This window comes from Nycticebus coucang, chromosome 3, assembly GCF_027406575.1.
Source record: "Nycticebus coucang isolate mNycCou1 chromosome 3, mNycCou1.pri, whole genome shotgun sequence".
Classification (NCBI taxonomy): domain Eukaryota; kingdom Metazoa; phylum Chordata; class Mammalia; order Primates; family Lorisidae; genus Nycticebus; species Nycticebus coucang.
Window position 1 is genome coordinate 2,721,112 of NC_069782.1, and position 22,837 is coordinate 2,743,948.

General features: G+C 55.4%; 1 protein-coding gene across 3 annotated transcripts in view; it reads right to left on the minus strand.

Moving 5' to 3' along the window:
- Nucleotides 1–10,547: 10,547 nt before the first annotated feature.
- The window catches only part of TBC1D22A (TBC1 domain family member 22A), a 314,377-nt gene continuing 302,087 nt past the window's right edge, over nucleotides 10,548–22,837 (minus strand). For all 3 annotated transcript variants that reach the window (XM_053582457.1, XM_053582458.1, XM_053582459.1), the window contains one exon: nucleotides 10,548–11,102. In XM_053582457.1, coding sequence (XP_053438432.1) covers nucleotides 10,974–11,102 — 129 coding nt within the window. In that variant the 3' untranslated portion in view covers nucleotides 10,548–10,973. The remainder of the gene's footprint in view (nucleotides 11,103–22,837) is intronic.

The following is a 22,837-nucleotide window of genomic DNA, read 5'->3' on the forward strand; positions in this document are numbered from 1 at the left end:
CGGGGCCCACGGGGCCGGGCACCTCCCTGGGGACAGGGACAGAAATGAAGCACAAGGCCCGGGGCCCACGGGGCCGGGCACCTCCCTGGGGACAGGGACAGAAATGAAGCACAAGGCCCGGGGCCCACGGGGCCGGGCACCTCCCTGGGGACAGGGACAGAAATGAAGCACAAGGCCCGGGGCCCACGGGGCCGGGCACCTCCCTGGGGACAGGGACAGAAATGAAGCACAAGGCCCGGGGCCCACGGGGCCGGGTACCTCCCTGGGGACAGGGACAGAAATGAAGCACAAGGCCCGGGGCTCACCGGGCCAGGTACCTCCCTGGGCCTTCAAGGAGTGACCACAGCTCCTCAGAGAGAGCTGGGCAGAGGCCGTAGGGGACTAGAGCAAACAGAGGGCACGTCCCCTGTGCTCTGAGTCTTCCCACATGTGGCCAGGCCATTGTCCAGGAGGCCGCAGGATGAACTGCAGGCTGGCAGGGGCGGGTCAGGGATAGCCTTGCTGGCCTCTGGGGCCTCCTTCCAGCTCTCTCTCCTCTTCCTCCCTCCCTCCCTCCCTCCCTCTCTCCCTCGCTCTCTCTCTTCCCCCCTACTTCTCTGAGTAATGTACTAAGGTCATTACTGGACTCACAGAATTAAATATCTGAAAGATGTTAGAAACTTACCTTCGTTTCTATGGCAACATAAGAATAATTCACAATTCCCAGCCAAACTGAAGGCGAACATATTTTTCCTGCACTTTATGGGTGGCCAATTATTTTTAATGGCTGGGTCAGCAGTGGCTGTCCCTAGGTACTCTGCCCTCGTTAGCATTCCCAGGAGTGGGCACGTGAGGATGGCGGTCATCTCAAGTTTATTAAGAGACTGCAGCCTGGAGCAGCAGAAATGCACCTTTGCCATTGGGTCACTTGGGACAGCAAGGTCAGGGCACCCTGGCGGCTGTGAGTCACGGCCTGCCATCTCCCCCCTGACTGTGCTGCAGAGGCCATGGGCCTGGCGGGAGGGGTGTGGACGGGTGGTGACCTTCTATTCCTGAGTGGAACCATAACACCCAACCCAGGGGCCACCACAGATCAGTGCCTGGAAGACAGCAGGTGCCCAATAAATAAATGTTTGTGGGTGAAATGACCAACAAGTCCCACGCTGCCAGGCAAAACCTCTCCTCCCCAAGAGGTCACCGTGATAAAAGCTGGCTCATCCTTGGGCTTTCGCCTTAATGGATAGGAACAGGGGGACCATCAGTGCAGAGCCCTGGGCTGAGTCTCGTTCGTTCATCTCAAACCATGTTAAGGACCAGCCATACACCCAGCCCTGTCCCAGATGCTGGGGACATGGGAGAGGACAAGAAGGACACAGTCCTGCTCCTGGACATTTGCAACCTGGAGGAGACAGGACCCTAGACCAGTAAACAATGCGAGTGTCATCAGTGATCTGTGTACTGAAAAAACAAACCAGGTCGCCCTCCCTCTGTGTGCAGCAAAGAAGCCCCACTGGACTCCATGCTCTCCCAGCCTTCCTGAGATCCAGGCCCCAGCTCCGTATGGGCTGGAACATGTCTTTTATTTTTCAATCAGTCTTTAAATTACAGAAAATAAAATGAAGAATTTAACAAGCGCTCTAATATTTACACCCAGGATTAGCCACTGTTAACATCTGGTTGTATCAGAATCATCATGTTATAAGAGATTAATACAACGTAAATATAAATTATAATAAATATATAAATATAAATTCTTAAAATACACACGAATACATACAAGTATATTATCTGCATTTATAAGCACAGATGCGGCGTGAATCATATGGATGGACAGCATGACCTGACACGTCTTTACATGCTTGTCCACAGATAACGTGCATGCACGGACATGCGGCCCATGTGTCACACAGCTGGTGTGACCACTGCTGTCCCGAGTGCAGGCAGGCAGGCAACAGTCTCGGGCTGAGCCTCTGGTGTCCTTGGGCCCCGTTGTCTCTGAGGTTCAGGGTTTTCTTCTGCAAATGGGAATAAGAACATTGCCTCCCTGTCAGACTGGGGGTAAGAGTGTCACGGATCATCTAGGCAGGGTCCTGAGGGCCACACCTGGGGCGGGGGTGCGAGCTGGCCACACCCAGCCGAGCTAGCCGTCTGCCACATGCTGCATCATAGTATCTCTGTGCTAACCAATAAATTGATTTATTTTCCTTAACTCTGCATAGCAACCTGCCATATGAATGAATTCCCACTGCTGTATGCAGGTCCTAAGGGATGAGGTCAGGGTGTTCCCACCTCCTCTATTTCAGAGCCATAGCACATGCCCCGGACCCTTGCTCCCATGAGAGTTCTCAAGCTAGGACTTGCTCCATTGCACACAGGGGACCACGAGGCCTCGTGAACTCCCAGCCAACAGATTAATGGAAAAACTAAATGAAAACATAAAACCATCCAAGAACTCCCCTCTGAGACTGTACCTCGCCTGGGTGCTACCCCCGACTATTTCCTGCACACCTCTGCTGGGCAGAAGCCAAGGGCAAGCTGCAGCCAGCAACTGCTCCTGGGCCCAGACCCCAGGTCCCTTCCGTGGTTAAAGCCCTCCCCCAGCTTTGTAATGTGGATTCATGTCGTTACATCACACATTTGTCCAAATCCAGAGAACGCCCAGCTTTATCAGGTTCTCAAGGACCCAGAGGCCCCTCCCAGGACACATTAAAAATCAGCCATCCAACTGTGAAACCCACAAGCCACTAAGGCAAGACCCCAGCCTGGCCTGAAGCTGATCAAATGGCACCGAGGCTCCAAGCCCTGCCCCAGCCATGCCAGGACCCCCAGTCTCATACACTATTTTGCTCCCTAAACTCTATCACTGCAGTCTGTAAACATACCATAAAACCATCTGAGCATGGTGCCCTTGGAAAGCAGAGGTCTGAGACTACCCCTTCAAGTTATTCAGAAATTACAGGTCTAATCAGAGTTTTTTTTTTTTTAGTCAATTTTTATAATTTGTGTATTTCTAGAAAACTTTCCATTTTAACCAGGTTTTCCAATTCATAAGGCTGCTCATAGGATTCACTTATGATTTTTTAAATTGATAAACATTTTTTTAGAGCAGTTTTAGGTTCACAACAAAATTAAGCCAAAAGTACAGAGCCCTCCCTCCCCCCAGCATCCAGCCATCCAGCCTGCGCCCGTATGGCCAAAGCCCACGGTTCACAGCAGGCTCACGCTTGGCGCTGGGCGTTCTCTGGATTTGGACAAATGTGTGATGTAACGACATGAATCCACATTACAGAGCCACACGGAGCAGGTTCCTTTCCCCTGTCCTGTGTGCCCTCCCCCCTGAGCCCCTGGAAACCACCCATCTGCCCACTGTCTCCATAGTTTCGCTTTTTCCTGGGTGTCCTTAGTTGGAGTCACAGACGGTCTTCTTCCACTCAACGACGCATGTTTACGGTTCCTGTGTCTCGTCACGGCTCCAGAGCTCACTTCTTTCCACCACTGAAGGCTATCCATCCCGTGGATGTACCACAGTTCATTTATCCACTCAGGTATTGAAGGACATCTTGGCTGCTTCCAAGTTGGAGCAGTTAAGAATAAACATTCATCTGTAAGGTTCTGTGTTCCAAAGTTTTCTACTCAACTGGGTAAATATGTATGACTGCGGAATTTTTCTGCTTCAGAGGACACTGGGGAATCCTCTCCCAGGGTGGAGGAATCCTCTTCCGCGCTGCACTCTCACCAGCAGGGAAGCCTTCCTGGCCCACCTCCCCCAGCATTTGTTGTTGTCAGTGATTCAGGTTTGGGCCGTTCTAGTAGTGTGTGTTGGAACCTCACTGATGTTTTCATTTGCAGTTCTCTAAAGACTATGATGTTGAACACATTTTGGCATGCTTATTTGCTATCTACGTATCTTTTGGGCAAAGTGTTCAGGTCTTTAGCTCATTTTTTTAATTGGGTTGTTAATTTTCTCATTGTTGAACTTTAGGAGTTCTTTCTTGTGGACAGCAGTTCCTGATCAGAAATCTTTTTTGTAATTATTTTCTCCCAGTCCATAGCTTCCTTTTCATCCTCTTGATGCTCAGGATATTTAAAAATCTCTCAGCGTCTGTAGTGTTCCTCCCTTCTTTTTCTTATTACAGTTGAAATTAGTTCCTTCGGCGTCTGTCTTTGTCATTCAGCAAACACTATTCTGTTCCTACCATGAGGGCACTACAAAAATTGTGAGAAATGACAAAAATTAAGAAATATAAAATCATTTTGCTTACTCTATTTTCTCAAAATAACTGCCATGACATTGTATGCACTTTTGCATTCCTAGAAACCATTTTTTAATAATCTCTCCTCCCACTCATTCCCTTCCAGCACTGGAAGCTCACTCCCATTGGCGTGAACAGCTTCTTCAGGGCTGGAGAACCTTCTTCCGTGCATGTGATTCTTTCTGTAGGGAACAGGAAATAATCACACGTGGCCAGGTCAGGACTGTGGGGAGGATGAGTCATGAGTTCAACTTCTGTGGACTCTGGGAACTGGACAGTGGTGCTGGCCGTGTGGGGCAGAAGCATTGTCCTGGTGCAAGGTGGTCCCCGCAGTCCTGTCAGTGGCCACCATGCATGAGGCGTCTGGAAAACTTTGGGGGGGCACACTGTGTGTACTGCAGAGCAGTGAGAGGCCTTCATTCCTCCAGAGGAACAGCTATGACAGGACTCCTTTTGGAGAACAAAATTGTCACCATTTTCTTTCTGACATGAGGGCTGCTTCACTTTTGTTGGTTGATTTACGTTCGAAAAAAAATCCTCACTGTCGACTGATGCTTATTCTCTGGGTAAAACTGGTTGACCCAAGTTTCACCACCAATAAAGGTGTCAGGAATGCGTCTGGACCAGCATTTCTCACACCATTCAACTAAGGCGCTTCTGCTCGTCTGTCAAAGTATGAAGTGCCATAGGGACAAAGCTCTCCTGACCAGAGGACAATGGCGCAGGGTCGCACAGCGGGCGATCCAGTCTGCAGTGCAGCTTCAGTGTCTTTAAATACCACTCGATTGTTTTCACCAACCACTTTTCCCACAGCAGCGATGCCTCCATCACTGCAGTTGCCGGACGCCCACCCCTCTCCTGTCTTTCAGTGAAGTTCAGCCCCTTCCAAATTCTCGAGACCACCAAAAAGTTGTTGCACAGGAAGGAGTAAGGTCCCCCAAAGCCTGTTGCAAATGCTCAAGGATTTATTTGAGACTCATTTAACCCACTTTTGAAATCACAGAAAATCATCGGGCTCAAGTGCTCCCTTCCTGACTCTATCCGACTGAGTGCCCCGGGGACAGAAACGAACGAGCCCTCCCAGAGGCCCCGATGGGCCCAGCGTGGTGAAACTCGCACAGGAGGATCAGAAAGGACGCAGCTGTCAACTATATTTCTCGGAGGTGAAACAACGGCCCATAACACTGTTTCAAAACTTTCACAGTGACCTTTGCATGGGCAGCTGCTGTTTCTGACTGCTGGGGACACGCCAGCCGCAAAGGTGAAGGCCCCGGCCCTCCCAGACCTTACCCTGTTGGCAGCTCCTGGGGGTCAGCTGTCTGCTTTGTCTGTCAGGTCCATCATGGGGTTTCTTTCTACTCCAGTAACTTCTGCTTCTGTATTTATGATTTTAATCTTTTTTTTCTTTTTTTTTGAGACAGTCTTGATTTGTTGCATGGACTGGAGTGTAGCAGCATCACCACAGCTCACTGCAGCCTCCAAGTCCTGGGCTTGAGCGATCCTCCTGCCTCAGCCTCTCGAGGAGCTGGGACTACAGGTGACCACCATGCCCCCAGCCAACTCTTCTTTATTTTTTAAATATTCTTTTCCCTTTCTGAAGGTATGTTAAAATGTCCCATTATACTTATGGGTCAGTATTTCCTCTGAATTGCACCCAGTTTTGCTTTACCCAGCATGTTGAAGCCCTGCTGTTATATGAGGGAGGGTCTTCTGGTCACATGAGGCTCTCTCTCTCTTGGTCCTTGTTAACACTATTCGGATATGATATTTCCCAGCCACACTTTAATTTGGCATTTTCCTCATATTTATTTTTTCTATCCTTTCAGTTCAAACATAAAGAAGATGCTGTTTTGGTGTATCTTCTGTCAATAGTATGCTGAATTTTACAGAGTTTTAAAAAGGTATAATCCATCTCTCATGCTAGACGAGGTTAAAATAATACATTTATCACGATCACGTACGTATCTGAACCTGCTTGGGCCACGGCAATCCTCCCCATCTGCCGTATTTGTCTTTACTTCTTTTCTATCTCTAATCAATTTTATTCATTCTTTTCCTTTCTCCTAGAAGTTACACAGTCTTCTAGTCTTTAAAAAGTTATCCTTAAAGTTTTAGATAATTTCTCAATCTTATGTTTCTAAGACATTCCAAAGAAAACCAGGTGGGCAGACCCTTGGCCGCTGGCTACAGCCCCAGGGGCTGGGGGGGTGCTTATTTCACTGACTCTCGCACTCAGCAATAATGACTGAAGAGTCACGTAACTCAAAACCTATTATGAAAGCGTGTTCAGAAAAGTAGACATTCATACAGCATCATTTGCAATAAGAAAAAAATAGAAGCAATCTGATGTATAATAAGGGAATAAATGAATTATGTTAATCCATGCAACTGCATATTATGTAGTCATTAAAATCCTGTTTTGAAGAATTTTAATGATATGGGAAAATGCTTATGATAATAGCACCATGAGATGTCCCAAGCAGGCCTCTTCCTGCCTGTTGTGACTGCACCAAGAGGGAGGCGGACGCTGCCCCACAGCAGGGCGAGAGAGGCTGAGTGCGCGGCTCCGAGTGGGAGGAAAGACGGCAAACAGCGCAGGCAGGACAGGCCCACTGCATTGCCAAGACCGGCCACACAGCATGTGGGGAGGGCCTGCGGAAACAGGAGCCGTCACGCTGAGCTGGTGGAAATGTAAGCTGGAAAACCACTTTGGAAGCTGGGTTATCATCATCGTGTGCTGGGCACACGATGTGAGGCCCAGCAGCTCCACGTCCAGCAGAACACGGACACACATCCGCAGAAGGACACTTGTGAAGGTGCTCGGAGCCACGTCCTTCATAGCTCTCCCGAACCGAGGACAGCCCTTGTGTCCATTAGCCACAGACTGGACTACCACAGCCTGTGCGGTAATGGGAACTAGAGGGACAAGCCACAGTGACAGCCACACTTACCGTTCCACAAACAAAGTCCAGCCAAAGAAATTGTTCACAAGAACATATTTACTGTGTAATTCCATTTGTATAGTAGTTTAACAATAAGCGAAGGAAACTCTGGTTTAGGAGTGAGAGCAAGTTATACGTGGGCAGGCGTGAGCGCCGCGCTGCAGGTATCCACCCGCAGGCGCTCACCCCGTGCTCTGCCGTCTTCTGTTCTCCTTCTCAGTTTAAATGAAGAAACAGACGAAAAAATCATTGCACAAGTTTGAGAAAAAATATATAGAATTCTTAGTCTCATATCGGAGCATCATGCGTTCACAAATCCAGCCCAAAGTTGCACAGCTGGGGGGACACCCCGACATCTCCCTGGCTTTTCTCACTTCTTTCACTATGATTCATATCACCTGCATCCCCTTTTTTTTTTTTTTTGGTGAACTGCCCGTCTTTACAGGCTTCCCAGAACCCGAGGTGCAGTCACATACGCCTCACCTGCTTGGCCCAGCTGCCATCCGTCCTTTGTCCTCGCTTACCGAGGTTCTGAGTTTGGCCCCTGCACTTTGTTTTCGTGGTGCGCATGATGGTTATTTGTCATCTGTCCTTTCCTTTATTGTTTTTGCATCAGAAAGCCTTTCACCACTCCCAATTATAAAAATAGCCACGTGTTTTCGTGGAGGCGGCGCCTGTGGCTCAGTCGGTAAGGCGCCAGCCCCATATACCGACGGTGGTAGGTTCAAGCCCGGCCCCGGCCAAACTGCAACCAAAACAAAAAATAGCCGGGCGTTGTGGCGGGCGCCTGTAGTCCCAGCTACTCGGGAGGCTGAGGCAAGAGAATCGCTTAAGCCCAGGAGTTGGAGGTTGCTGTGAGCTGTGTGAGGCCACGGCACTCTACCGAGGGCCATAAAGTGAGACTCTGTCTCTACAAAAAAAAAAAAAAAAAAAAATAGCCACGTGGGGCAGCGCCTGTGGCTCAAGGAGCAGGGCGCCGGTCCCATATGCTGGAAGTGGTGGGTTCAAGCCCAGCCCCGGCCAAAAAAGCCACACACACACACATAAATAGCCATGTGTTTTAGTTTGAATACGGGGCAGTTACTTTTTTTTATTTAAATATACTCATCTGGAATTATTTGTGAATATAATTTTTTTCCTAAAGGAATAACTAGCTCATCTGGTCAGTGAGATGGACCCAGGGGTGAGGTCATCTGCACACAGTTACGAACGTGGCCACGGCACAAACTCGGCCACCCTTTGTCAAGGGCCTTCTGCCAGCAGCTGCAGGGTGGGTGTGGAACAGAGCAGCAGTCACAACCCTCGGAGTGAGCAGGGGCTGGGTGGGTGAGGGCAGGGCCCGTGTGTTGGGAGGGCCAGGGCACCAGGAGGCTCCAGCTCCAGCCCGGTGCAGCCTGAGGCAGGCCTGGCATCCTGCAGCCCATCCTTATGTGTGCCATGGGGACAGTCCACTCACACAGTTTGGACTCTCTCTGCTTCTGACCTGGTAACTGCAGCACCCAGGCCCTTCCATCTGTATGCCCGCCAGAAGCATGAACCACTCAGACTCCCCCACCCTCTCCCCAAGACGTCTGACCTCGCTGGGGGCCTGGCCACCACATGGTACTGGTGTGTCGTCCCTGGGGCCTCCCGAGCTACAGCAGCGCTAATGGAGGGCCAAGCAGGACGAGGTGCATGGGGAAGAGGCCACTGCAGGCCAGAGACTGGGCTAGGGCAGGCTGGGCTGGGGCCAAGAAGACAGCTCCCCCACCCATGTCCTGGCCCCACGCTGGGTCTCAGGGGCATGAGCAGGGTGGATTCCCACCTGTAGGGCCAGCAGTTCACCCTGGAGATGGGGCCACAGCCACACTGCCAGGGGGGCTGCCATGGGAGGGTCCTGCATGTGAGGACTGTGCATGTGGGGTATCCGAGGGGCAGGTACCTCAAAAGCTGCCTTGGGAAGCCGAGGTTCGATCGCCTGGTCACAAAGGTGCAGGGCAAGGGGGACATATGTCAGTGTGAGATGCACGGTGGCAGCAGGGCAGCATGTCCCAGGTCCCAGGAAGGGTGCCTCCCCCAGCCCAGCAGGCACATGGCAGAGGCGGTGGGTAGGGTGGCCACTCGCTCCGCCACCCCATCTCCCGCCCAGCCAGTGCATGGTCTGAGTCCTGACCGCACCACATAGACTCCCTGAACCACCTGCCTCCATGGTCACCCTCCTGTGACTACAGCCCAGAGCACAGACTGTCCGTGCCTTCTGAATCTCGTGCGAGGCTGTGGCTCTGTCACTGCATCATTCTTATGATGTGTGATCTAGCACATCATATCTGAGGGCACAGCTGGACACTCCAGGCCAGTCTGCTCCAGCCGGGTGCCAGTTGTCGGTGTCCCACATGCTCAGTCCTGGCCTTGACACACAGGAAAACATGTGCAGAATTCATTCTGACTTCAAGGGTCCTTCCTGTCTGACAAGAAAACTGCCCTTGAGGCACATCTGTGTCCCCAGCATCCCAACTGCACAGAGTGACCTGGGCTACAGAGGGGTGGGGGGCAGGGCTTCCTGCCCACAGCCCTTGTAACTGGGCCCTGCCCAGAAAAGGGGTCCATGAGGAAAGAGAGGTACCCTGAACCTGAGGTGGGGAGCAGGGTGGGGCACTGTCCCTCTGCCCTGCCTGACCACTGCCAGTATTTCTTGCTACTTCCCCACTATGTGTTATGATCCTTCGTTTCTTTAATAGAAGCAAAAATACACGCGCCCCGGACGTCCGCATCCGCTGCAGCCTCCAGCACGGTCCCAGGCTCAGTTATCGGAGGCTTTGCTTGTGGCCCCACCTGTGGGGTGTCCATGTCCGCAGGGCCACATGGCCTGTGACACAGTTGAGGAAGGCCAGTGCCCACAGCCCTGGAGGAGCAGACCCAGCCCTGCAAAGCCCAAGCAGGGGCAGGGCTGGGCCCTTCTGCACTTGGGGCCTAAGAACCAATCCCCAGTGTGGAAAAATCAAGTCCCAGGCACAGCAGGCCTGGGAAAGGGCCACGCTGGGGGCCCCAAGTCCCTGAGAAGCTCTGCTCCAGTTCTGAGCCTGGCCTGTGCAAGTCCCTGCTCGGGGCTGTGGTTCCAGGGCTTGTAGGTGAGGACAGCCCATGGTAGGGGGTCTGATCTGGACCTCCCGGTCCCTCTCTCTTTTACAGAGGAGAGACGAAGCAAGCTGGCAATGAGAGGCCTCCCTCTGCCCGACCGCCCACCCTCCGCCTCCTAGGTACTCAGCAGTCTCAGGGCTCTGGCTCTTGCCCCCAGCTTCCCAGCCAGGTCTGGGCCACGTGAGCAGGCACACACACCCCGTGGAGGGCTGCCCACTGCAGAGCCCCCGGTGAGTGCAGCGGCTCACTCAGCCCACATGTTTGTGTACTTTATTCTCTTTCACTCAACAGAATTGAAATTTCGCATTTGAAAGTAAGCATGAGGTGGCTACACCTGGCTCTGGCCTAGGCCCCAAGCATAGGCCTCTGCCTCTCCGGCTACCTCAGCTGGAGGTTCCGGAAGGCGGTCATTTGGCAAAGATCCTCCTGGGGAGCGCGTGGAGCATCCCGACCCCCCTCTGGCCCTGGAAGCCAGGACCGTCCCCTCCTCTCTTTGGTATCTCAGGAAATAGAGGCCACCCCTGTCCACACCAGCCCCAGGCCAAGTCTGGGGATGGGTCCCAGTGAGGCCCAAAAGGGTAGGGCTGCCCCAATCAGGCTCTTCCTCATCCCAGGACCACATGAAGGGCCACCAGCCAGGCAAGGGACAGGACGACACCGCCCACTGCAGAAGGGCCCAGGCTCATTTCTTGTAGTGATTGGGAGCGTCCGCAAAGGCAAACTTGAGGCGGTATGCCTCAGCCAGCAGCAGGCTGATGTCCTCGTCGTCCCAGTGGGCTGTGGGCAAGTTCTGGAGGAAGAGCAGCAGCTCCTGGGGAGAGAGAGACAGGCCGGTCAGGGGAGCTGACCCAGAGGAGGGGAGGCTGTGGACCAGGGACCCTGCAGTGGGAACCCCAGAAACCATGCCCAGCCAGCAGCTAGGAGAGCCAGAGGGGCTCTGCCTTGTGGCAGTTGCTCCCACTGGAACCAGGGCCTTGGGCTGGGCCTGGTCCTGGTAGCCAGGTGGGAGGCCCACACCTCTGAGCAGATGTCAAGGTGGGGCCCTTCGCACCTCATTTGTCTGAGTCCCCCAAATTCCTACGGGGAGACCTGGCTCCCATGGACCTGCATAGGTCTGTGGCCTCCACTGGGAAGCTTTCCCAAAGCCCCCACTAGACCAGAAAGCAAAGCTCCACTGCCCCTAACTGCCACTAGGCACAGATTTCTGTGCACCAGGTAGCACCGTGGTCAGTGGTGGACACATAGGGCCCACAGAGCGGAGCCTGCCCTGAGAGCCCAGAACCACGTCAAAGCCCAGCCCAGCCTGACACCTGCCCCATGTGGAGGCACCAGGCCCAGTGGCCGGGGCAGGGCAGGCAGGGCACTGAGGTCCAAGCCTAGCCCCATCTTCTAGCTGAGCACCCTGAGGTGACCGCTGCACTCTCTGAGCCCCTCCTTCCTCCTCTACAAACAGGGAAGCAGGTCCTGGAGGCCAGTAGCACTGCCACACTGGGGGGGATGGCACCCATGCGATGGGCACATGATGAGCACATGTGATTGGCCCACAGGGTGAGCAGTCCCTCGGCCCCTGTACTGCAGGGAAGGGCGGCTCTGATGTGGACCTCTCTGCATTGGAGCCTCCTCTGCTCCCCCACAGGCCTGCAGCTGGACCATGTCTCCACCCAGGTGGCCTGAAGGACCCTGAGTCTTCCCATAAAACACACATCATCTCTGGAGCTGATGATCTAGAAAGCTCGGAGCTAGACACTGAAATACAGTGACTGACTTGAAAGTGACCAAGGCAGGTACTAGAAAGGAAAAGTACAGAGGCTCGGGACACAACAGTGAGACTGGGGGACCCCACATGACACCACTGATAGCAAAGCCCCTGAGGCCCCAAAACCCAGAGGGTTTAGCAAGAGTGGGGTTCAGTGTGGGCCAGAATGGCCTCCTAGGATGAGGGGGTCTCAGGAGAGGAGTGGGGTGCTGGACCCCAGGTCAGGGTATGGTCCACAGCCATGTTCCCACCATGGAGCCAAGCAGTCTCCTTGAGGGAGGGGCAAACAGGACTCTGATGGCCCCACCCAGCTCTGGTACCAGAGAAGGAGAATGTGGCCCCAGGACACTCCAGGGGCCACCTGTGGGCTCCCTGCCCCTCCTACCCCATCTCACCCAGGGCAAGTGTCCCAGAGCTGCACTCCCCAAGCCTGTATCATAAGAATCAGCCCAGGATTCTCCTCTAACTGCAGTTTTACTGTTGCTGGGTGTCCATCCCCTTTCCGTGATTCTATCTCCTTTTGCATTTTGGATACTTTCTGTGGGCCTTTAAATTGAATTCACGGAGCAAATTTCACTGGCAAAAAGTCCCCAGGGACATATCAACATCAATCTGCTGTCTTTCACCATTAGATGCGACTTACACAGATGCCAATCCAATTCCGAGCAGGTCATAAATAAATACCTTTGGTTTTATTTTTAATCCACTTCGCTTCATATTATCATGACCTCGCTACTTGCAAGGTGAGAAGCAATACCCTCCCATTATGGTAACTTACCGACTCCACTGCACACTCAATTTCAGAATCTAATTTAGTCCCCCGGGTTCACTGGATGGAGGGAGAATAGAAATGCCCCGTTCTTCACAGATGCAATGCTAAAGAAGGAAAAATCTATCCAGGTGACCTTTACGGGAGGCAAAGAACACAGCCAAAACACGTCCTGAGATACAGATTTCTTTTTAAAAAGGCCTGTCTTATTTACGCAGTAGGCAGCAATGCCTCCCATCTGGGAAACACGACACACTTATTAGCCAGAAGCTGGTCTGTATCACGTGAGCCGTGCAGGTGAAGCCATCACCCAGTCACATGAAGGGGCCTGACTCTCCCTGGTATGACTGCGCACTGTGCGAGGAAGGCGGGGCTCAGTGGCCTCCATAGGGGCCAGGGCAGAGAACTGTGGGCAGCATTTACAGTTTTAACCTTAACTTCCCCATGATCAATGCTACGTCAGTGGAGATGAAAATTAAAGGAAAGCTTTCCTCGCAAAACCGCAATTGTACCTAGTCAAGGACAGGTCAGATCTCTGTGCCCTTGCTGTGGGACCCCCTGTTCCACCAGAGCCACCGGGTCTCCCTGCCCTTGTCTGTGGGACCCCCTGTTCCACCAGAGCCACTGGGTCTCCCTGCCCTTGTCTGTGGGACCCCCTGTTCCACCAGAGCCACCGGGTCTCCCTGCCCTTGTCTGTGGGACCCCCTGTTCCACCAGAGCCACTGGGTCTCCCTGCCCTTGTCTGTGGGACCCCCTGTTCCACCAGAGCCACCAGGTCTCCCTGCCCTTGTCTGTGGGACCCCCTGTTCCACCAGAGCCACCGGGTCTCCCTGCCCTTGTCTGTGGGACCCCCTGTTCCACCAGAGCCACTGGGTCTCCCTGCCCTTGTCTGTGGGACCCCCTGTTCCACCAGAGCCACCAGGTCTCCCTGCCCTTGTCTGTGGGACCCCCTGTTCCACCAGAGCCACCGGGTCTCCCTGCCCTTGTCTGTGGGACCCCCTGTTCCACCAGAGCCACTGGGTCTCCCTGCCCTTGTCTGTGGGACCCCCTGTTCCACCAGAGCCACTGGGTCTCCCTGCCCTTGTCTGTGGGACCCCCTGTTCCACCAGAGCCACCGGGTCTCCCTGCCCTTGTCTGTGGGACCCCCTGTTCCACCAGAGCCACTGGGTCTCCCTGCCCTTGTCTGTGGGACCCCCTGTTCCACCAGAGCCACCAGGTCTCCCTGCCCTTGTCTGTGGGACCCCCTGTTCCACCAGAGCCACCGGGTCTCCCTGCCCTTGTCTGTGGGACCCCCTGTTCCACCAGAGCCACTGGGTCTCCCTGCCCTTGTCTGTGGGATACCCTATGCCACCAGAGCCACCAGGTCTCCCTGCCCTTGTCTGTGGGACCCCCTGTTCCACCAGAGCCACCAGGTCTCCCTGCCCTTGTCTGTGGGACCCCCTGTTCCACCAGAGCCACTGGGTCTCCCTGCCCTTGTCTGTGGGACCCCCTGTTCCACCAGAGCCACTGGGTCTCCCTGCCCTTGTCTGTGGGACCCCCTGTTCCACCAGAGCCACCAGGTCTCCCTGCCCTTGTCTGTGGGACCCCCTGTTCCACCAGAGCCACTGGGTCTCCCTGCCCTTGTCTGTGGGACCCCCTGTTCCACCAGAGCCACCAGGTCTCCCTGCCCTTGTCTGTGGGACCCCCTGTTCCACCAGAGCCACTGGGTCTCCCTGCCCTTGTCTGTGGGACCCCCTGTTCCACCAGAGCCACTGGGTCTCCCTGCCCTTGTCTGTGGGACACCCTATTCCACCAGAGCCACTGGGTCTCCCTGCCCTTGACCGTGGGACCCCCTATTCCACCAGAGCCACCGGGTCTCCCTGCCCTTGACCGTGGGACCCCCTATTCCACCAGAGCCACCGGGTCTCCCTGCCCTTGACTGTGGGACACCCCCCGCCCCACGTTCCACCAGAGCCACCGAGTCTCCCTGCCCTTGTCCATGGGCCACCCTGTTCCACCAGAACCACTAGGTCTCCCTGCCCTTGTCCGTGGGAACCCCTGTTCCACCAGAGCCACCAGGCCTCCCTGCCCTTGTCCATGGGACTCCCCCCCAGTTCCGCCAGAGCCACTGGGCAGCTGCATGTACACCTGCTTCTCCCAACTAGCCTTGTGTTCCAAGTCCTTCCAGTTGAGGCCTGATGTCTCGACAGTCCCTTTCAAAGAGTCTGTGGTCAGCAAGGGGTCATTAGTGATAGACAGGATCCCACTGCATGGGCTGGAGGTTGGCAGCTCCCAGCCCAGACCACATGTTCTCATCACCTGAGGAGCTCCAGCTCCAGCAACATCCTGATGCCAGCCCCCACCCCGGCCAACAGACGTGGACCTGGGAGGTGCAGACTGGACAGAGGGTCTGTCCTGGACCTGAGTACACCGGGGGACTCAGGATGTGTCTGGATGCTCCGGATACCACATGACAAGAGAGTAAACTGAGCCGGCCTTCCTGAGGTGCAGGGTGGGGCTGGGGGCCCCTCACTCACACATCTCACTGCAGGCCAAAGCTTTGTTGAAAGCTCCCAGCAGAGTGGGAGGCAGGTGTCTTTTAGAAAATTGTCCGACTGCTAATTTCCACCTTTGGGTAGGTCCCCAGTAGGTGATCCTTCGAGGAGTAAAGAGCAAACACTGCTGAGGACTTTGGCTACTTCTTGCCAGAAGGTCTTATTTTCCAAGAGTGAAGGCATCATGGTACCACCTGCAGAGTATAGCTTACAGCTGTCTCTATGCATGGGCCCTCCCTAGGAGGTGGTGACATGCCATGTCCTTGGGGTCCAGGAAAGTGGACAGGTGGGTCATTGCAGGCCTTAGGGCCCCTCTCGGGCCCTGAGCTTCGTTTGGCTGACCCAGGGCAGAGGTTCCTATGAACCTGGGCATCAGGGAGAAGGCAGAAAGATCACAGGATCAGATGCCAGAGGACCTGGCCCAAGCCCAGTTCCATGGCCACCAGACCTCACAGATGCTACAGAAACGTCTCTGATGTTCTTGGCTACATCACGGGGTCTTCTGTCCCCCCGGCTACATCACCAGCTCAGAGGCTGTGAGCCACGGTCCAGGGGCCATGGAGCGCCTGAGCCGCGAGGCCCGGCTGAGACATGCTGACCCTAAAGCACACCCTGTGGGCTCTGGATACTTAGTAGGAACAAAGGAGGTAAAACATTTCCCTTAATAGACTGGAGGCTGACCACAGGGTCCAGTGAGACACCGGGTGTGTGCATAACACCTGGCTTTTCATGCCCATCCTGTGTGGCTGCTGTCCCCCTCCCATGGGGCGGCTCTAAGTCCCACCACCTGCACAGCCAGGGCAGCCCAAGCCCCTGCAGGAAGAGCAGGTCCCAGCGTCTGCCCAGACAGCAGGAAGGACAGGAAGTGCGGTGGCAGGACCTGTCAACACCTGCTCGCCAGCACAGTGCAGAGCACGGAGCCGCTTAAAAGCTACTCAAGTCGAAGTTTACAAATTGCCAACACGCCAAGATGAATAAATTAACGGTGATGGGGCTGAAGGGCCCATTTGCCTCCACTTTTTATTTCCTTCCCTTCACTGCGAGAGATGAAACAGGAGCCACCACGTTGACACACAAAGCAGGTAGCAGGGTTAATTGGTTTAATTCACTTTTCCATCCGCCTTCTGACACTCAATTTGTGCAGCCTGGCAAGAAAACCTGACCCTTTGGTGCTGTGAGAAGCCCGCTGGTCTGTGGAAGGGAGGCCCCAGAGCCACCTGGGGAGGCTGCTGGGAGTGCAGGGGGTCTGAGGAGAGGGCTGGCAGCAGGAGGCTCCTGAGGATGAGCCCATGGCTTTGCCTTCAACCCCTCTGTCTCTTAGATGAGGAAACCTGCTGCAGAGGGGCTGGGACACCTGCCCCAGAGGGGCCCCTGCACACACCGGGCCAGCCCATTCCCTGGCCATGGTGGGGAGCAGCAGGGCGTGAGTCAGAGCACACGTGGCTGGCACTGGGTCTGTGATGAGGGGACGGAGGGCATCCAGACTAGAAGGGCCGCAAGGAGCACAGGGGTCTGGGAATGTGCCCACCATCTCCTTGTCATCACACCCATCATCCTGTCTTCACCTGTAAGCCCTGGACCAATTGCTGCCACTTGCTTTGAGGGGACAAAGGAGCCCTCCTGCAGGCTGGGGAGAGGGTGGAGGCTGGGCAGGCAGGGTCGCTGCCCCACCACTGCTGCATGTGTGGGGGCACCTGGACCCAGCAACGGTGAGCCTGGTACAACCAGAGTGATGGTCACACTTTACAGAGCAGAAATGAAGTCCAGGAGTAGCTGAGGCCAGAGTCAGAAAAGAGGCCCTTCCTGCGGTAACCCTGGGACTGGGCTCACCACCGACGAGCCTGAGACACTCCCAGGCTGAGCAGCCCACTCTGCGGGAAGGAGGCCAGGAGGACAGCAAGTAAGTTCCAAGAGCCCTGGCGCCTGGGGACACTAGAGAGCCCGTGTCAGTGCCATGCGGGGCCCACAGCCACGTGCTTATGCAGAAGCCCCTCCCCCATGGCTGTGTGGTCAGCACACGGCAAAGGTGCTTCACCCAGAAAGCCCGCACCACTTGCTACTGGCCAAGCAATATGGCAAATGCCACCAACTGTTAAATCTAGGTAGTATCCACTGAAGTACACACTCAGTTTTCTGTATTTTTAACTTTTTCATAGTGAAATGTTAGGGAAGAAAGGCCGACTATGCTGGGTCTTAAAGAAATTTTGGTACATCCATAAGATGGGATGTTTGTTTATTTAACAGTTTAAAAATGTGTTGCTGAGAAAAAAAAAAAACTACTGGAGATGCCGCTGAGTGTGGTGATGAGACCAGAGGAGCAGCCACAGAGGCAGCCTGATGCCCATCACAGGGGAGCAGCTCCCCACCCAGGTCCAACCTCAAACCCAGAAGGCCATGAAGACCACCGGGCCCAGTCCCAAGGGCCTCTGCAGGGGAGGGGGGCACCGCGGGACTCTTCTGCCTGGGGTCTCATGCCCAGTCCTTTGATTCTCTCGTGGGGACACCCCCCCCCCCGCAACCTCAACCCCATGGCGTGGCCGTGTCAGGTTCAGGGACGGGGAAGAACTGAAAAGAGCAGGTCAAGACGTGAATGGTTAAAAGATCCCGCTGGGCAGAGAAGACAGAGCCGAGGGCTGGGTGGGGATGCAGCAAGGCCCCCCTGTCTGAATTTGGACGCCAGGGAATGGGGAGGAAAGAAGTCACCTCCTTCTCCTGTCAGGCTCAGACCGAATACAGGTGGACATGCCGAGGGGACGTAGCAGGCGCTGAGGAGAAGGGGCGGCCACCAGACCGAGGATGTTGGTATTGCCCTCCTCAGCCTGGGGGTGATGCATGTGTGTGCAAGTGTGTATGTAGTGTGTGTGCGGTGTGTGCATGACATGGGGGGGTATGTGTGGTGTGTGCAGGGTGTGTGTGTATGTATGTGTGTGGTGTAAGGTTATATGTGGTGTGTGCTATGTGTATGTGGGGAAGGGGTGCGTGCCCGTGTGTGGTGTGTGCCGTGCCTGTGTCTGTGGTGTCGTGGCTGTGGTGTGGCAAGGGACGAGGGCTCAGGTCTGTCTGGCCTCCTTCCTGCCTGTGATGCAGTGCTGTGCAGCCATGTGCAGGTCCCCTCTGGCAGGAGGCAGGAGGAAGACCCCAAGGTGCCGTCTTGCTGGGAACACTGGGGTCCTCCACCGTATGGCGTTTCTGTGCAGTGGTGAACTTTGTTTGACCAGGACCTAAGAGATGAGAAGGCCTGTGGCAGCCTGGGAGGAGCTCGGCATGGGCAGGGCCTTCCGGTGGCGGGTGACAGACCCAGAGCTGATCGCCACAACCCACGATGTCAGGCACCAGCCACAGACACAGGAGGGGCCGCAGGGGCTCTGGGAAGAAAATTGCCTATGAAAAGTTCATCCTTGTTTGTCTTATGTTATCCTTCCTATCACACTCGATGCCCGTTCAACTAGAAGATCAAAGAACACAGAGCACAAGCTGCAACACAGGCCATACGAGAGTAATGACACGCAGAAAGGTCACGTGGCGCCTGGGCCCCGCTGCTCCCTCTGAAGGGGGACACCCGGCCGAGTCCGGTTCACTAGGACAGACGGTAGTAACTCAGGGCCCGACACCCAGGAAGAGACTTCCTCTGACTTCAGACTGAAATGCAGTGAGTGCCGCACCCTCTGGCCTATGCCCCCCGTCCCTGCTCACAACCCCCACCGGAGAGGAGTGCGGCTTGACAACACCCCCATTTGCCTCGGCACAGTCCCTGGGCCCTTCCCATCGCCCTCCCTCCATCTTGGAGCCTGAGTTCAGGCTCTGACAGCTGACTTCGTTGACAATCCAGTTATGAGTTTGAAAATCTTGTCAAGTTCTGGACCCAACCAGGACTAAAAATAGAAACCCAGTGACAGCCGGCGGAAGAGGGAGGCAGCTGCTGGAGCAGGCAGCCTCAGAAGGCGAGACCTCAATACACCATCTTCTGAGGAATCTGATGGCACAGGGACACAGGCTGACCTTGGAATTAATTTAATTTCCCCCCCCCCCCAAAAAAAGGATTTACAAAAAGAAAAACACCTCTTGGTACTGGAATCAGGAGGGTGGCATGAGTGCACCTTTGGCCACGCCTCCCTTCATCTCCCTGCGTGGCTGACTTCTGCTTGGCAGGTGGAGGACGCTGCGAATCCCAGCTCAGCAGTCAGTCCCCCGGCCCTGAAGACCTGCTGCTCTGTTGGGTGCAGGAGGTGGTGGGGGCACCACTAGGGTGAAGCCGGGAAGGCTATGCCCGCGGCTCCATGGGCTTATCTACAAGGCAGCACCACAGCAACCCAAGTGAAAGCACCTGGCTGCAGGTAGGCGGCTGCTCCCTGTTCACTCTCAGGGAAATGGCCGGAGGGGGCGCTGCAGGCTATCCTCCTAGCATCTGGGCCCCCGACACACGTCCCAGAGCAGCAGCCTTCATGTCCTGTCTAAAGGGACCATGGTCAAACTTGGGATGGCTCCAGGCCTTCTGCCTGCAGGGCACGCTGACGGGACAGGCACAGAAGGGTCAGGCAGGTGTCCAGCTTCCCAAGGAAGGCAGGGAACCAGCCCCGCCCTGCTGCACTCTGACAGACACTGTACCCATACTGACAGGCCCCTTTCAGGGCCTCATAAGGAAAGGGGTCAGTGATTTCAGAGGTGGGACCATTTCCTGAATGTGACAACTGAAGGCTGCAGCTAAGGTCAGCCATAGAAGAGCAGCCAATTCAAGACAAGGATGACAAGAAACAGCTCAGCTGGGGCAGCTCACTTGGGGGTTAGACGGGTCCCTCGAGGGGGCCCAGGTTCACTCAGCTCGATGGCAGGACCTGCACCAACCAGGACGTGACAAGCAGTTCTCAGAGCAGTTCTCTGGTGGGGGCCAGACAACAGGGTCCCGTGGGTGGGGCTGGGCTGATGGAGGGAGTGGCAGGGCATGGGGGACGGTGGGGGTGTGAGCTCTGAGAGGGGGCACAGCGTCGTCTGGAGATGGAGACCCCAGCCCCCACCTGCTCCCTGCCACCACATGTCCCCTCTCTGTTCCCTGCCTCCACACGTCCCCTCTCTGTTCCCTGCCTCCACACGTCCCCTCTCTGTTCCCTGCCACACAGTCTTCCTGGCTCTTCTGATGCACAGTCACACTTGCCCACATCTGCACCTACAGCCACTCTGTCCCATGCTAACAGGCCCAGCAATGACTTCTGCCAGTCCACAGACACACAGGCACAGTCCAGTCCATGTGGGCTCCCCACACCATGTGGCCATGGGGCTCATCGCTGCCCCAGCCCAGCTGCACCTGCCCTTGTGGGCCTCCCCTTGCTCCCAGGCAGCAGCTCCCACCCAGTCTGCAAGATGCGATCTGGGAGTCGCCCTCAGAGCCTTTCTCTTCTTTATGTCTGGGCCTGTCCTGTCCACACCCTGCCCATGCTCGCCCTGTCACCAAGCCCTACACACAGAACAGATTCTAAACAGCCCCCAACGTCCTGGCTGGAACTCCCATGCACGTGTGGGCTGAGGGACATCACCCCTCAGAGAGGGGTAGCTGGATGGCACAGCTTGAAGAGGACAGCCTGTAAGAGGGGGCCTGGCATTCCTGGCTTGCTCTAATGTGGCCCGGAGCTCCCAGATGCCAGCTGGAACCCCAGAACCCCACAAAGTCCTCAGTGCTCTTTCAGCCCTGGACCAGGAGCCCAGCACAATGACCCAGAACACACCGTTTGGGGTAAATGGCTGAGAGATGCCTTTGGACTGGTCCACTCCACCTGATCACAAACGGGCTGGCTCCCTCACCATGGCGACAGTTCCCCCCAGAGCACTGTACAGCACCCACGTCAGGGAGGAGGGATCTTCTGGGCCTTTCTGGGCCAGAGAGCAGTGATGGAGCGGCCACTTCCTGCCCAGGGAAGGTCAGGCTAACGGCCTGTGCATCCTCGTGTCCAAACACAACAGCACTCTATGAGAGCGTCACTGTCACCACAGGGGTAAGGAAACTGGAAACCCAGAGGTGACACCACTCCACAGGCCCAGAGAGCAAGGTGGAGCAAGCCCAGGACCCAGGCCTCCAGACACCCCATCACCAAGTCTCCCAGGCCAGGGAACAGGGTCCCGTGGGTGGTGACGCTGTTCTTTTTTTCTGCAAGTATCTGGGGTCAACATGATAGGCCTGCAGGGTGGCATGACCCAGGGCAGAAGGGGGCTTCTAGGTAAGTGAGGCACCATGACCACAGGGAGAATTGCAGGGGCACTGCCTTAAGTAATGTCTCAGGGCCAGCAACCCATGCAGTTGCAGGCAGAGCCCCTGTCCCACAGGGAGGGCCACATGAGAGCCATGGCACCAGAGCCCTTTCAAACAACAGACTGAACCTTTAAGGACACATGCGATGTGGTAGTATTGACATGAGCAAGTTGACTGCATAGACTCACCAACTAAATGATATTTTTCTTTGTAATATACATTGTGAAAGTCATTAAATTTCCTGGGTTATTCAAGTCCATGTTCTCACATCGATTTCTGCACTGTGCAAGAAGCCAGGAGGACAGATACTTCGCATGGCTTGCTGGGAAAAGGCCAGTGTCTATGTCAGCACATTGGTGAGCCCCTGTGGCCTCAGGACAGTGCACACAAGATCACTCAGCTAACAAAAGCACCTGAGGGCCCAGGCGCCCCACAGCATCCTCTCAGAGCGTTCAAGAGGGCACTCAGAACTATAGCCCTTGAGCCCCATGTTCTCAAAACTGGGCCTGCCCCGAGCAACTGTGAACCCCACAGGCACTTCGTCCCTCCTCCCTTACAGTGAACGTCTGCTTCCCCGTGCTGCCCACGGGCCCCACAGGCCGACCTGACCCCTATGTGGCCACGCACAGTGACGTGGCCTCCAGGCTGTGGACTAAGGTGAAACCCCACATCTCCTCCAAGCCCCAGTTCCCACAGCATCACAATGGGAAGAGCCAAAGGCCTCTGAACCAACTGTGCAGCCAGACTGCATGCCACAAGGCCACCACTGCAGCCAGGGTTCGCCGAGCCCCCACAGAAGGGAGAGAAGCACGCCTTCTACTCACAAGGAGGGGTGGGGTGGGGCTACTCTTCTGCCACCTGGTCCCAAAGGAGGGTTGCAGATGTAGGAGCCCTCTGGGTGCTGGCGATGGTGCTAGTGGGGGAGGCAGGGGAATGCAGTGACCAGGGGAGGTGGACCTAGCCCCTGAGGTCCCATACCTGTGGTCAGCATGTGGCTGCCCAAACGCTGGCCTAGTAAGTGAGCAACTAGGTGAGGATGCACAGGAGACCAGGCACAGGAGGTGGCCCGGCAGATGGGAACCACCGAGGCTGCATGGGCACAGATGGCTTGGGTTCCACCCATGGTGGACTAGGACATCCATGGACCAGAGATCAGGTTGCAGGTAACTCCTGGGCGCCTGCTGCTCCTCCCATGAGAATGAGCAGTAGGGTGCCCAGGACACCCAGCACCTCACTCTGATATCCCTTC